Here is a 15,206-nt window from a genome sequence, read left to right as displayed (position 1 = left end):
AAGAATGAGCAAAGCCAGATAAATGTTTGATTGTGCTCGGAGTCATTTATTAGTCTCAGAGCAGCAATAAACATTATGGGGGTAAACCTGATTTGGTACATTTTGAAATACCCTTGAACAGATGGGGAACAGTAAAAGCCCAGCATCATTAGTTCTAGGTATTTGCAGAGTCTGCATGTCCCATTAGGGACTCCTGTCATGGCCAGGATAATAGCTTCTGTCTTCTCTGATGTTTTATGGGCCTGAAATTGTACTTAAAACTATAAAGAAAGAAAGCACTAGAACTCTTGGCAGGGTGCAGAATAGCTGGAGATTGGGAATGTCTGCATCCTATTAATGGTGTCACTGACCCTTTTCCAGAAGGTCTGTCAGCTCGGCAGCCCCACTGTCATCTCTGCCTATCCAAAACCTGGCTAATTCATGCAGACATGTCCTGACTTTCCTTCTGAGGGCTTGGGGGTTTTCACAGAGGTGGAAAAATTCTTTTTTTTTTTTATTTACAGTGAAGGGAAGAAGGCAATCCCACCAGCTCCCAGTACCTTGCTGCTGATTCCAGAGGATGCTACACAACAGGACTGCCTGGGACCTCTTGTGAGCCTCAGCAAACCTCCTCAGACTTTTCCATGGCTGGGATCAGGTCTTCAGTTGCTGAAACTCTGCAAACTTGAGGGACATTTATCATGCTAGGATTATTGAAGCCAGACGACTGTCAGAATAAATAAACCATGTTTCCCAGTGCAACTCTAATTATGATTTTTAGCCAGTTGTGTAATGTGCAGAACTTGATTTACAATAAATCTTCCAGTTGCTTGCATAAATGAAGGAGATTTCATCACTTGTGACTTAAAGACCAGGAAAAGTGGATGTGGCTGAATAAATTCCCAGTTTGGCCCCTTGGCATGTCAGGCAAGAGAGAGAGCAGAGCTGGTAAGTGTCACCTTTCTTGAGTTTCACCTGGGAGCATCCATACCTCACACACACACCTCACTCTTCAAGTGATTTATTTTTCTTTTAACAGAGAGCTCAGATTCTAATCTGCATTTTAATGGTGAGTAGGCACAGCATTATCCCACAGAACTCCTGTTTCTCATTCCAAACTAATAACTGAGTTTCAGTAACACAAGTTTGGCACTTTTCAGCTGAATATTCCAACTTCAGGGAGTCTCACGGAGGAGTTTTGAAATTTATTAGTGGGGTGGGTACAATTTTAATGGCTCCAACACAGAGTGGTCTGTAAAATGAACATGCACTGTGCTTGCTACTTGGAAACAGCTGTGGCTTTAGCTGTGCAACCTGAAAATAGCCTCAGATTGTAAGACAAAGGGTAGAAATTCAGTGGAGTGTGGTGGTGGGGCCTGCAGGAGGGCAGCAGTGGAGTGGCAGCAGTGCAGTTTGCAATGGAAAGCAGAAAAGCTGTTAGGGCAAAAGTTATCAGAAGGTTTTTTAAGCTGTAGGGAGCAAATCAAAGGCTCTTGCCTTGGTTCCTGAGGCTTTGCAGTTGCTGTTTCACACCCAGGCCCCTGTCACGTAATTAGCTAGAAATATTTTATATGGCTTCTTCAAAAATGAAAATCTTTTTTGCTTGTTTATGCAGGCTACCAGCCAGTCTGCTTCTGGCTACACTGCTTTATATCTGGAGCCATTTCTTTGAAGTCACTGGGGTTGCACTTCATACACTGGAGTACCAAGAGCAGAATTTATCCTTTTAGCTGAGTTGAATCTTTTTTTTTTTTTTTTTAATGTATATTTTCCGGTCAGAATGCTTTGAAAAATGTACTAAAAAAGTACTTTACATGTGGTTATCTGATGTTTGTAACCAGGCTGCTCAGCTGTGTCTCCCAACCAGGTTTGCAATGACTTGCTTTCAGTGCAGCCTTTTTTTTTTTCCCCTCCCTGTGGCCTGGGGGTTTGTTTGAACATGAGAGCCTCTTTCCAGCTGCAGATTTGCTCTTTGGTGGTATCAATACTTGCATTCAGCACTAGTGCCTGAAGGATGGAGGTTTACAACTGGATTTAGGAAGAACTTAGGAACTTCTCTGAGGTTTGGAAGGGAATAATTTGCCTGTAGTTTGCATGTCTGGACATGAATTTTGCATGCTTGGGGGTTCTCATGTGATGGAAGCTTCCTCATGCCAAGAATGTGGACTTGCTGTTTCTTAGGAACAAAATCAGAGTGTGGACCATGGAGAGGGGGCAGGTTTAGTCCTTGGGTGAGCAGAGATGCTCCCTACCTACAATCAGCTGTGTGTTGGTGTTTGCTCAGGCATTGTGCAGGCCAGGGCAGTCGTCCTGTGCTTCTTCCAGCAACTTTCCTCAACATTCCAGGGAGCTCCACCACGCTTGGGGCTTTTCCTCAAGGGCATCTGAGTCCTTCTGAGAGGGGGTAAGAGGTGGGAGGAAGAGGGACCTCAACCTCCCCACATTAACCTAGAAATGTGTCCACCCTTTGTGCCATAAAATGCCCAGAAAACCAAACCTTGACCCCGGGCCAGCTGTTGGGCAGGTTTGCAGTGGAAGGCTTGTAGCTTGGAGTGAAGAACCTCCCATTTTCAGGGTGGAAAACAAGTTCTTACATTCCTGCTGAGGCTTTTTCAGGACAGCAATTAGGAACAACTCCACTGCAGCTCTCCAAGAGGCCCGAGAGGAACTTCTCAGAAATGCACTTTTCCAGAGGCACCAATCCTCCATCTGCAGAGCCCAGGGGCTCCCTGTTCCTTGAGGCACCTCAGAGGGTGTTGCAGTCCCACGGAGGGTTTGCTGTTGGTTGGATGCAGAGGTATTTTTGCTGACATAGGTTTCACACCAGGGGTGTAATGTTGGAATGGCAGCCAACGACCAGAGCTGCACCACAGACTTTGGAAGAAAATCAGGGAAATTTCCTAGAAAAAAATGCTTTGCTCTGAGGGCTCAGTGCTGATCCTATCCCAGGGACACTGCTGTGACCCACCCCGATGTGTGCAGGGCAAGGAGAACAGCTCCAAAATGGGGCTGCTCTGGTGGTTTTCCTGCTGAGGAATGGGCTTTCTGTAACACTCCTCCTTTGGAGACATTATTGAAACCCAGGAGGTGCCTGAACTTGGCTGGATTTTCCTTCACCCTTAGATTATTATTATTATTACTCTTTTAATAACTTCAGCATGAAAAGTGAGGCTTTAACTTGTAGGTAAACATCTGCCCTAAGGCATGGAGGTGGCAGAGGGTGGTTTCTGGGACTTGGACCAGAGGAGTGGGCGGGTAGTTGGCTCTGTGGAGCCACTGTTGAAGCTAAAGGTTCCTTGTATATTATATTTCTGGTGATTTTTCTGCTCAAGAGAGCAGGCCATGGCCTGATTGTGGTGTGGTTTCACTCTGGGGATTGTTACCTCCCCTGTAGAAGTTTTATTATCCCTCAGTGCTCAGGAAACAGCTCCAGAAATCACTTTGGATTTGAAGTCTGGTCCTGGTGACCCTTTGAGCTCACGTCTCTGATGCTGAACCCTGAGATTTAAAAAGAAAATATTTTTTGCTACTTTATATATAGAAACTCACCAAATTCCTCTGGACTTTGATGAGACAGAAGGCTGTGGAAGGAAACATCTTGCTCTCTGATACGCTTCCCTCTCTGCTCTGCAGGGTGATTTGCAATCTCTTTGTGGTAAAAAAATAATAAAAAAAAAAGTGCATTTCCCCTTTGTGGGAAAAGTGCTTTCCTGTTTGTCTCAATAAAGTGCACAATTCCTCCTGGTGCCTCACTTTTTGGTGCTGACTGTGAATATACCCACGGAGAACATGCTGCCTCTCATCCAAGTGTTATCTTTGGAAAGACAGAAAGTGGCTGCCACTTCCCCAGCTCCCCACGTGCCTTAGCAGCAGAGGAATGCTTCTTGTTCTGGTGTGGCACGAAGGCAAGCCTTGATTCTGGGGAAAAAAATAACCAGAACAGACCCCTCTGTGTGGTTGCCAAAGTGTTACAGAGCACCAGATGATAGGGCTCAAAGAAATGAGAATAATATCTTGTAGCAGTCAGTGTTTGCCTGCTTGCTGGGATTTCAGAATTCGCAGGAAATGGTTAAAAAAAACCAACAACAGCAAATGGAACTGGAAGGATGACAAGGGAATATTGGTACAGAGAGCAGAACCAGGTGTTCTGTCAGCTGGTTTGCTTGGGCTGCTCATCAGATTGGATGAGTGGCATAAAAAGGGTATTTCAGGTGCTTTTCTCTGCCCTTGGGAAACAAGGAGGTCTTCAAGAATGGTCAGAAGCTCCAAGTGAAACAAGGGAGTGTTTTCCCTTGAAAGCACAACTTGGAGCTCAGATCAAAATAGCAGTTGGAGCTTGGGACTCTGTGGACTTCACAGGACATTCTTCTCTGAGGATAATGGGAACATCAACGGGAACATTAAGTAGGAAGTGTGAGAGATCAGAATCTTTGTGCCTGTAGACAAAAAAAAATAAATAAAATGTCAGCTTATTTGTCGATCAAGGCACAATCTTGTGCTGTCTGCTGTTGTGTAAGTTGCTCAGCCTCACACCTTCCTCTGGAACCTCTCAGGGAGAATAGGGAAGTAGCTGGATCCCAGCCAGAGCAATTCCAAAGGACCCGGAGGATAACAAACAAGTGACAAGTAAACATAACCTCCTCCCTGCAACCCGCTTGCTCTCGGCTTGCATCTGCTCTAAGAAGCTGCAGGTTGCTCTGGCAGGAGTTGCTGGCAGGAAAAGCAGATGTGAGCACACCAGCCCTGCTCTCCAGCGACTCTTTGTTTGCTTCAGAGCAGATTCTCAGTTACAAGAAACTTTTTTTCCTAACACGTCTGGAAGGCTGGGGGAGATGGAGCCGCTGCCTCGGGGGATCCCACCGCAGCTTTCCAGCGAGATCAAGTTGTTCTCACATGGCCCCAGATGTGCTCAAGGTGAAGACGGCAGGAGACATAAATAATACTTCTGGGGTGAGCTCATCAGTTTGTCAGAGGCATGGCATATCTCCTTCGGTGGAGGGAGAAGGAAACCTGGCACCCGTCTCAAAACCTTTCCTTGCCAATGCCTTAATGCACTCAAGATTTACATTGTCTGCTGGGTCATGCACTTAAGCAGCCATTCAGATCCACCCACACCCCAAAACGTGGAGCCGTCCGTGAGTGGGTGAGAAATTCCAGAAGCCAAAACTCAAAGCAAACACAAAGGTTGCTGTTGAAGAGAAGTTTGTTACGCAAACTGGTTTAAAAAGCAGAGAATTGAAGAGGAGCTGGGTCCAGGCTGCCTGCTGGAATTCAATCTGATAAAGCTGCAGAGGAGAAACAATAAGAGAAAGGAGTCTTCTGGAGGGAGGAAGTTATAACCCCCCCTCCTCCCTGGCCATCTGCGTTCCTTCCCTGCAAACCAGGAGCCATCGGAGGGGAGAATTCGTTCTCTTCCATCTCAGGAGATCCAAGAGGGGAAAATTTATCAAGTTTCATCTTAGGCACTTAATCTTTTGGTGCTATAGAAGAGGCAGAGTGGCAGCTGGGTCTCTAGATGTGTGATAGAAGCACCTATGGCATTAAGTCCAGGATAACTCCCTGAACTGTTTATCATCGTCTCGCTTCTCGAGCAAACCCAGTGTGGATAATAGGTATCTCAGTGTTAAATCTGTATGATTTATATGCTTTTAGCATGATGGGCCAATTTAGCAGGTCATATGCTGTTCATGTACACAGCTAGAGGGTATTTAACTGAGCGTGTGTGCCGGTTGTTTATTCCTGGTGAAAAATGCAAGAAGTGGTTAGACTAACATCTGTCAGGGCTGATCCTGCCAGGGCCTGGATGAATCTTTTCAGTCCCAGCTCTGTTTTCAGCGATGGTATCTCACGCCGTGTTGTAAACTTAAAAAGAGTTCAAGTTGGCAACTGGGATTGAGGGTAGGAGGTGACTTGGTGTCTGCCATTAATCTTGTCAGTCGCTGAGCTTCATCCATCCATCTCCAGCAGCCTTGCAGCAGTGGATAATTATAATCTCTTATTTTTACGTGGGCAGGAAATGTTTATAAATGACGAGGAAACTGCCTGCACCGAGGCCACGAAGGTGATCAGCACTGGAAGTGAGAGCAGGGTCTGGATTCTTTGATCTGATAGCTGAGCCGTGACAGGATGTGGTTACTGGAGCAAGCGCTGGTCAGGGACAAAGCAAAGCACCAAAAAAAAAAAAGATTAAGAAAGAAAAAGAGGAGAGAGTCCACTTTATAAGAAAGCATAATGGACAATGTGTGGGGAAACAGCACTGTCAGGATTTTTTCTGCCTCATGCAAGGGGCTTGGGCGGGGAGACGGAACCGGCTGGGTCTGTGTTAGAACCGAGCTGCAGGACCATCCTCGGCTTGACTGGACAGGACACCTAAATGGAGCAGAACGGGAGACTTTCCCCATCCGATTCCCTCAGGAAAGTCCTGAAACATTCCGTAGATATAATGCCTTTTCTTGGTATCACAGATTGCTGCTTGTTGAAGCATCACCTGGCTCGTAGCTTCACCTTATCTTGCAGGAAGAGACAGGCAGCAGAGAGCAGGGACTGCTGCTTATCTGAAAGGATTTGTTAATGAATCCATGGCTTCTTTCCCTCTCTTTTTCTTTCCCTGCCCACATTTCCAGGTGGATGAACAGAACCCGGGGACCTTTTTAACCTCAGCAGGGCCAGGCAGGACCCGTGTGAGGTGCTGGGACAAGTAGCTCGGTCAATAATTCTCCTGTCGTTTTCTGAAGGGGATGAACCCTCTCTGCAACAAACCAGCTAACTCATTAGTAACTTTCGGCAGAAAAAAATTGAGATTTTAATTTTTTATTCATTGCCTAGAACGCACCTGGCTCTGTAGTGATTTGGGGATGGACCTCATGCTTCAGGGCAAGGTTTTTAGTATTAGTGAGGGCACAACAACACCCACCCACCCACCCTTTGTCCCTCAGCAGGGTACGGGCAAAACCCACTCACGGCGCCCTCAACACGGGCTGAGCTTTCGGCGGGAAACACCTCAGCCACCGCCACGCTCGTGGAACAACAGCCCCCCTTCCTCCCCAAATCCCAGCCGGGCCAGCAAGAACATGGAAGTCCCCTAAGGCCGTGTGTGTGTGTTGTGCAGCGTTCCCAAGGGATCTATAACCCGGGGAGGGAGAGCACAAGGGACAAATCAGTGACAGTAGCCATGACCGCCGCCACCCGCAGCCGCCTCAGCGCTGCCGCCTTCCCGCCCGCCCCCTCCTCCTCCTCCTCCAGGGGAAACCCCGCAGCTGCGCACGCGCGGAGCCACCCGCGAGCTCCCCCCCCCCCTCCCTTCCCTTTCCCCGCTCCGGCGCACGCGCCCCTCCGCCCCCTCACCGCCCCCTCTCTCCGCCGCGCAGCCGCAGTGCCGCCTCCCCGCCCCCCTCCGAACCCGCCCGTCCCCGCGCATGCGCTCGGTTGCTTCCTTACCCCCCCTCAACCCCCCCCCTCCCTCCACCTCTTTCCCCCCCCCCTCCTCCTCCTCCTCCTCTTCCCCTCCGGCGCGGGGAGGGGGATGCGGACGGGGGAAGATGGCGGCCTCGAACAACCCGCGGAAATTCAGCGAGAAGATCGCGCTGCACAACCAGAAGCAGGCGGAGGAGACGGCGGCTTTCGAGGAGGTCATGAAGGACCTGAGCCTGACCCGCGCCCACCGGGTGAGCCGCCGCTCGCTTCTCTCCCTCCCTCCGTCTGTGTGTGTGTGTGTGTGTGTATGAGGGGCTACCCCCCCTCCACGCACCACCCCCCCACCCCGCCCCCGCCGCCCGGTGCGCGCTCCCCCGGTAGAGGCGGAGGGGGGGGGGGGAAGGGGGGGACTTGGGGAGGGGAGGGGGGAAGGGGCGGCGCCCCCCGCAGCGCTCCCGGGCCCGGGGGCAGCGGCGGGCGGGGCGGCGAGCAGCGCCCCCTGGCGGGGCCGGGCGGTGCCCTCGGTGTGGGGCGGGGGTCTGCGGCCCCCCCCCCCCCCCCCCCCCCCAATCCCCATCCCCAAACAGCCCCCTCCCCGCCTTCCCCGGTACCGGGCTCCCCCGGAGCATCCTCCCCAGAGAGGCACCTGCCAGCGGCGGGGCCGGCGGAGGGGGCAGGTGCGCTCTGAGGGGCCCCGGGGCACGGCCTGGGGTGGGGGAGGTTGTGTTCCCGTTGGAAGGCCCCGGTTGTCTTGCTGGAAGAGAAAGAGCGGGAGGGGGGGGTTGCGCAGGGCAGCTCCCCTCAGGTCTGAGGAGCGGGGTGGAGGCGTCTGTGTGGCGAGGCTGGGTCGGGGGGAACGTGTGTCCCCCGGGACGGGTCTGTGGAGGGGCCCGGTTCGGTCAGTAGTGTTTTGAGGAGGCGGCCCGGTTCGTCAGGCCGTGCCAGGCCCGTTTCTGAAGGGAGGGGGCTCTGGTTCCTCCACCAGAACAGGCCCAGATCTGGAGTGGGGGGATGGATCCTGGGTCTGTGATGTAAGGCGGTGGGGGGGGGGGGGGGTCCTGCTTTCCTCGCCCGGATCTGAGGGGGGGGTTCCCGGTTCCTCACCCCGGGCCAGGCCGGGATTGGGCCGGGGGGTTCGCAGTGCTTCCCTCGGGCCTTGCGGAGCATCCCCGGCTCCGGCAGGGCAGCAGGGCCGGTTCCTGCCCCAGGCCGCGTTCCTGCCGGTTCCTTACCCCCCCTGGCTTGGGTAGGGAGCGCCCAGGGGCCTGCAGAGCCCCGGGGGGAGCTGTGGTCTCAGTGGTGCTGTCAAGCTCCGGGGGCTGTAGGTGCAAATTGCTGCACTTCCAAAGCCTCCCCGCCTGCTGATCTCTCTGCAAAGCCCCTTGGGCAGAAATGAAAATGCTCTTTCAAAGTCAGATGTCTTCTCTGGTTGAGGTGTAGAGATGCCAGAGCTCTGCTGTGTGGGTCTTGTCTCACCTGCTTGTGTCAACGCCGAAAGAAAATTTGTGGCTGAGCCTTTGCAGGAGTGGGAATGAGAGGAGAGATGGTTGGGCTTGCAGGAAAACATTTCCTTTTCTTCCTCTGTATCAGGAGAGGGTAAATATTTGTTTTGAGTTGGATGCTGCTGCTGTCAGCTCCTGCTTGGGAAGGCGTGAGGCTGGAGCCTTGTTTGTATGCTGAACTCTTTGTTGAGAATTCCTGGAGGATGCTGTTCCAGTTAGTTGGGAGCAAAGAGAAGACAATTTGGAGATGTTTGCATTTGCTGGAGTTGTTTCTTGCACCTCTGTTGTACCCGTGCAGCTCAATCCCCCAGGGGTTTGCCTTGTGATGGTCAGTCCTTGGCTGCCAGTGGAGAGCTGAGGATACTTGAGAGTTCTTGAAGTCTGCAAATAAATACAGGTTGTCCTTCATTTAACTCTCACATTTAGCATTCACCTTCTGCATGAGAAGTTGGAATCTTAATTTGGTTTCTCCCATATCTGAGGGCTCCTCACCCAGGTGCTGCAGCTGGAAACCCATCCTGTATTCAAGTACTGAGAGAAGGACCCAAGATGAATAAGTTGTCTGAGGATTCTGGGTACTGAAGTGATGGAAACACTGACCAAAGAGCTGAATAAAATGTCTCCTTTGTAGACTTTTCTCTTCGAAATTCCATGATTTCATCTGTGTTTAAAATGCAGGGTAAAAGCAAAAAGGGGTTAAGCACAACTTTGCTGTTTGCTCTCCTTTTCATCTGGCAACCAACGCTTTGCTGTCAGTTTGAAAACGCCTTACTCAGTTGGTGGAAGGAGCCCAACATTTCTGTTGCCTTTTCATTATTAGTAATTGTCTTTTTGCAGTGTTTACCATCTTGTCTCTTTTATTGTTGGTTACTGGTCCTAGCTGAGGCAGAGAACTCCTGTGCCACCATTTCTTGTGTGTACACATGCTGCTTCTGAGCTTGCTTATGACTTGGTAATCTTCCACCTATTTATGCTGTTCAGGCCATCTGAGATTTTTAAGCTATGATACGTCTTTCTTGCCCAGGACAACACAGAGCACGATTATTAACTCCTTATTTATTGTTTTCACCATTCACTTGGGGAAAAAAAAATAATAATTCATTTGAAAAATAAATGGCTTTGGTTTCCAAAGTCTTCCCCTGTTCTCAGGAACAACCAAGTCCTGTCTTGCAGGTGGCAAATTCCAGAAGGCTTTTTTTTTTGTTGGTTTTTTTTTTTTTTCCTAATCTTTTCTGGGAGACAGACCTTGCAAAGAGTCGTGGAGGTGGGTGGCCAATAGAAGCACTGGAGCTGCTTAATTGTCTTGTGAGTGGGACCTTCATGTTTATAATCCACAGATTTCTGCCAGTCCCATAGTAACAAAGTGGGTGAGAAGAGGGGGAGGTTATTTTTTATTTCTGTGTGACATTGACTCTTGTATTTTATCTGTGGGTTTACTCCTTTTTTTTTTTTTTTTTTAATGTAAAGCATGGGATTTTAGAACCCTGCTGATTTCTGTGTTTTAAGGGTGGGCTGTTCAGCAGGGCCTGCTCTCCATTTCTGCTCTAACACAGCCCAAGGATGCTTGCTGCATTGCATGTGTTTACTGTCTCTGCCCCTTAAAATTGTAATTAACAGATCATTAACATGCAAGATAGCACAGATAGTGCTGAGCTCCTCCACGGATGGCTTTGCAAATGCCAGGGAATGGCAGATTTGTAAAGAAAATCTGGGCATAGTTTGTGACCTGTATTTCATTTGTTTAGTTCTCAGGTTTCCTGAGATTGCTGTTGTTGTTTGGGTTTTTTGTTTTGTTTTTTTTTTAACATATATTGTTAAAAGTCACTTAGTTTTGAGGGGTTTCAGCCAGAGCTGTTTGAGCTCCCTCTTAGGGACTTTTCTTACCTTAAAAAAAGAGACCCCCCCCTCCCCAAACCTCTCTGTCTCCCCAGCTGCCTGGAGAGCTGCAGTGGTGTTGATATTACTGGAGTGAAAAGAGGGAGGAGAAACCATATTAATGGTCATATTTGGGAACATTCTGCATAATTCCAGAACTGCTTGAATGCTCTTTTCCTGCTCACACAGCCCCCCGTGTAAATTAACTTGAAGAATGTGTCGGAGTGCTACTGCTTAGTAATAACCTGTGTTCCTCAGGGGTACCAAATTTATTTTCTCTTTTCCCCAAGTACATAATTCAGAGCTTTTTCAGCCTGTGTGCTGGTGCTGTGACAGGATTTGCTGGAGGATTTTTAGGTGTCACCAACATTTGTGAGTGCCCGTGTTGCTTTTTGGAATCCTTGAAAACTCTGTGAAGGAAGAAGTTGGTGTTTCTGTTTTAAACCTGAATATTTTAAATCCAAAGGTCCTATTTTGCTTTTTTTTTTTTTTTTTTTTTTTTTTTTACCAAGTTGCCTATATTGTGATGCCATTTGAGCAAGGAGAAATAAATAAAAAAAAGAAGTTTAAACCTCTTTGTGTGCATGTAAACCAGACCCAGGCACACACCTCCCTGTAATTTGTGCTTGTGCATGAGACAGTTACTCATTTGCTTGTTCCTGCTGGCTGCAGAAGAGAGCAAAATGTCTCTTTGTGCATTCACAGATCATCATTCAATGCAGATAGTATGCAAAACAGGATTTAAAAGGTTACTTACATCAGGAATGCTAATTTGGGGGTTTAAAAATGAGAAGCACTGATGATGAGGATGATAGAGTACTGCCACGTTTCCACGTTTCAGCTTGTTTTTATGAAATATTTTGATAAAAAAGAAATCCCTGACTAGATAATAGCATTTTTGAGTGTCTGAAAGATATTAAAGAAATGCATCAAACTCAGGAGTGAGTCCTCCAAGCACAGAGGGTAGAAGTGGTCTTGGTCACATTAATGCATCGTGAGTTTCTCCCAAGACAGAAATGGTAATTTTTTCAAGCTTTAGCCAGTGTTTGCTCTTTGTTCCCTTTTTAAATGCTGTCTTTGGACCCTGAATTTGCACATTTCCAGGCTAAGAAATAGGTCACTTAGGCTTCATCTGTGATCTTCCTCTAATTTCTCTGATGAAGGAGGACACAGAACCAAGTCAGTTGGTTTCTGCTCCGCCAAACACGCTCCCCACATGTCAACCTCCCAACCAGCCTTCACTTGGCAAACAAGGGCTGGGTGAGGAGCTGCCCTGAACGTGCCCAAATCGTGGGGCAGCCTCGTTAATTCTTTGAAAGAATTAATTGTAAATCAGAGAGGGAGGACACGGAGGTGAGCTGCCCGCAGGGGCACAAAGAATCTCTGTTCTTCTGCAGCACTCAGCTCTCCCCAACCCTCCTGAGCTGTCCAAGGTAAACACAGAGCCAGCTCCTGATATGCCATGCTGGAGAACTCTGCTTCAGTCAGCAGCCTGAGGTTTCTTCTGCTGAACCCAGCCAGGTTTGTGGTGTGGTTTTGTTTTCCAGGAGACAATGGCTTTTTTTTTTTTATTTTTGTTTTTATGATTATTCCATCATCGCCGTGCGGTACAGCTGCTTGCTTCAGCTCTCAAAGTCTTTTTCAGTGCAGTGGCCAAGTCTTGTCTGTCTGCATGATGGAGCAAAGCTACAAAGGACCCGTAGGCACATGAAACTATGATTATACAACCACAATATTTCAATTAATTGTAACTCACAGGATGCCTGTGTGGAGCTGAGCTCAGTGCGCTGTCTTTCAAAGGCTTCTTCAGCTTCAGTGGTGGAGAACATTTGCAGCAATGCATTTAGAGAAGATGTCTCATTTAGTAAGAGAAAATTGTTTTCAAGGTTATGTACAGTCAGCTCTTCCAGCTCTTTGAGGGTGATCTGGGATTTTTTCCTCAGTTAGTGAACTGCAAATGTGTTTTACCAGAGGTGAACTTGGCCTGGAGTAAAGATCTGGAAAAGTTTTAGCTCTAGATACTTGTGGGTTTAGGTCTAGATGTTCTCAGTTTTATATTTACAACCTGAAGTATGTAGTTTGGAGGGCTTTGAGTTGTAGTTAGGAAGGCAGGAGCTGCAAACCTCCTGCAGAAGTTACAGGGATGGTAAAACCATCAGTCAGCAGGAGGAGTTGATGCTGTGTTAATCTGAATTACCTGCTGGCATCAGTGCAAGGGCAGAGGGAAACAGGAGCTCTCTGCATAAGTAAAGCATTCAACCACAAAACAGTACAGCAGGAATCCTTCCTTAAAGTAGTTTTCAAGAACATGATGCAATGAAAAATGATTTTAGTAGCTGTGTGGCCTGTGTGCAAACTCTTCAGTACCTGTGAGATGAAACAGATAAGAGCTGTTCTACACAGAGTGCAAAAAAAGCCAAAGGGGGGGAAAACCCCTGAGCTCTGGAAAATCCCATGATGTGATTGTGTGAGGACATGGTGTTGAAAACCAGGTTGAATTGTAGTTAGGTTTCTGAATCAGATCTTTTAAAATTCTTTTTATTTTTAAAAACTGAGTAAACTGCATCTTTATTTTTCCAACACTCTTGGATTACCTGTGCTGATTTGGAAACAACATTTATTTTAATCTGCTGTTCATCCTGCTACTAACCATTTATTTTCACTTTTTTAACCCATTTACTGATGCTGTTGATCTTAGTGAGGAAACATTCAGCATGCCATGGCAAGATGAAGACCCTGATTCTTTGCTGAGGATCCTACACGTTGCAGCTTGTGTGTTCCTTCCCTCCTCTTAGTGCAAGTTCCTGGGCTGCAGGGATTGACCACATTAAACTTTTGTGGGTTTTGCTTGAGGTGAGCATCACCCCAAACAAGCTCCTGCTCTTACCAGAGGTGGAAGTTGTTCTGTAAATAGTACTGAATATTTCTAGGGGTAATAAAATACTAATTTGGCAAAAAGTAGACATCTTCTTAAAACTGATGGATGAAGACTTAAAGTAAATGCCTTAAATGCTGAATAGTTGTTTTTGGTTAGGGTTAGGGGTTAAAACTGATGAATGATGACTTAAACAAAATGCCTTAAAGGCTGAATATTTGGTTTTGGTTCTGTTATCTGTCTCTAAGTGCCAAGGAGCATTTTCTTGGGCATTGATTGGTTTCTGATGGTATTTCCCACACTGGCATCAATATTTTTGTACTTAATGTAGGATCTGAAACTCAAGTATACTTCAGAGCACTTTTCAGCAAATGTAGCACTGGATCTTAAAAAAACAAACCAAAGAAGCAACCAGAAAATGACAGAAATATTTTTTTTTTTCAGAATAACATTGCTGGTGAGGATGGCTGGGGTTTTACCCCTGTGTTTTTGTAGCTGTGCTGGAGTAGCTGTTGCTGTTCAGTGGAAAGTATCAGGTAGCTGACAGGGTTGGAGTAAGTGGTTGAAAAGAAGCAAACTCTCAAAATTGGGTTGATTTTTGTTCTGTGAACAGAAGCTTGCAGCAGTGCTTGTTGTGTGACTGTGATCAGTTGCAACCTTGGTGCTTCTTCCCTTTTTTTTTTTTTAAAATTTTGATCTAAACTCCCTGCATTTCAAGAAATAAATGTAGTCCCAAAGGCTGCGGAGTGAACTTGAGGTGGCAGCTGAACTTGTGGGTCTTGATGAACTCATTAGCTAAGGTTGGTGTTATCTGATGGTGTGTAGGAGTTAATATTTAAAACGTTGCTTTGATTTCTTTTAAATGGTTTGCACAGCATATTTAGTGCTGTGTAAGTGATATCCAGGAATAAGATTTCTCTCAAGATCTCCATGGGTACTCATCAAGCCAAACAAGCATTGCAAAAGTGCATATTTGTCAATGAGGGATGTTTTTGTATGATCTCATTGGTACTTTATAAATAAGTTGTAACTGAGTCTTGATAATAGTCTTGTTTTTGCAAATTATTTATTGGGAACTGAAAATTCTTCCCCTTGTACCAGAACAATCCTTTGCAATAAAACAACAGCAACACACACCCACAACAAATGGGTCTTAAATAATGAAATAGAGGAGGATGAAATGATGTGTTCTGGCTTTAGGCTCCTGTCATCATTCTACAGCACTTCACAATCCTTCTCTAAAAGATTTCACAGGCAGGTCTGCACTCTCTATTTTGCTTTTAATTTTGATACCCAACTAGTTCTGTTAGTATTATTTTCCTTGAATGGCTGAGCTCTCCAAAAGGAGGGAATTCCAGTGGATTTTCCCAAATTTATGTATTTTCAGGCAGGTGGTGATGGCTCCCAACTCAAAGTGTATCAGTTATTTATGATCTGCCCTTCTGGCCACTGGTACCTCTTGTAGAAGCAGCATTTTGTTCTGTCTCTCTGTCCTTCTTTCAGTCACCATTCCACCAGACCCTCTTTCCCCCTCTGGGGTGTTTCCTCCCCTGGTGTGGGAA

The 15,206-nt window shown here is 47.2% G+C and overlaps 1 protein-coding gene across 4 annotated transcripts in view; it reads left to right on the top strand.

Moving 5' to 3' along the window:
* The first annotated feature begins 7,438 nt into the window (after window positions 1–7,438).
* CRTC1 (CREB regulated transcription coactivator 1) overlaps window positions 7,439–15,206 on the top strand; it is a 44,145-nt gene continuing 36,377 nt past the window's right edge. For all 4 annotated transcript variants that reach the window (XM_030466550.1, XM_030466551.1, XM_030466552.1 and 1 more), the window contains exon 1: window positions 7,439–7,643. In XM_030466550.1, coding sequence (XP_030322410.1) covers window positions 7,518–7,643 — 126 coding nt within the window. In that variant the 5' untranslated portion in view covers window positions 7,439–7,517. The remainder of the gene's footprint in view (window positions 7,644–15,206) is intronic.

This window comes from Calypte anna, chromosome 28 (assembly GCF_003957555.1).
Source record: "Calypte anna isolate BGI_N300 chromosome 28, bCalAnn1_v1.p, whole genome shotgun sequence".
NCBI classification, from domain to species: domain Eukaryota; kingdom Metazoa; phylum Chordata; class Aves; order Apodiformes; family Trochilidae; genus Calypte; species Calypte anna.
Note: the sequence above shows the minus strand (reverse complement) of the source record. Positions and strands in the feature narration are given on the sequence as shown.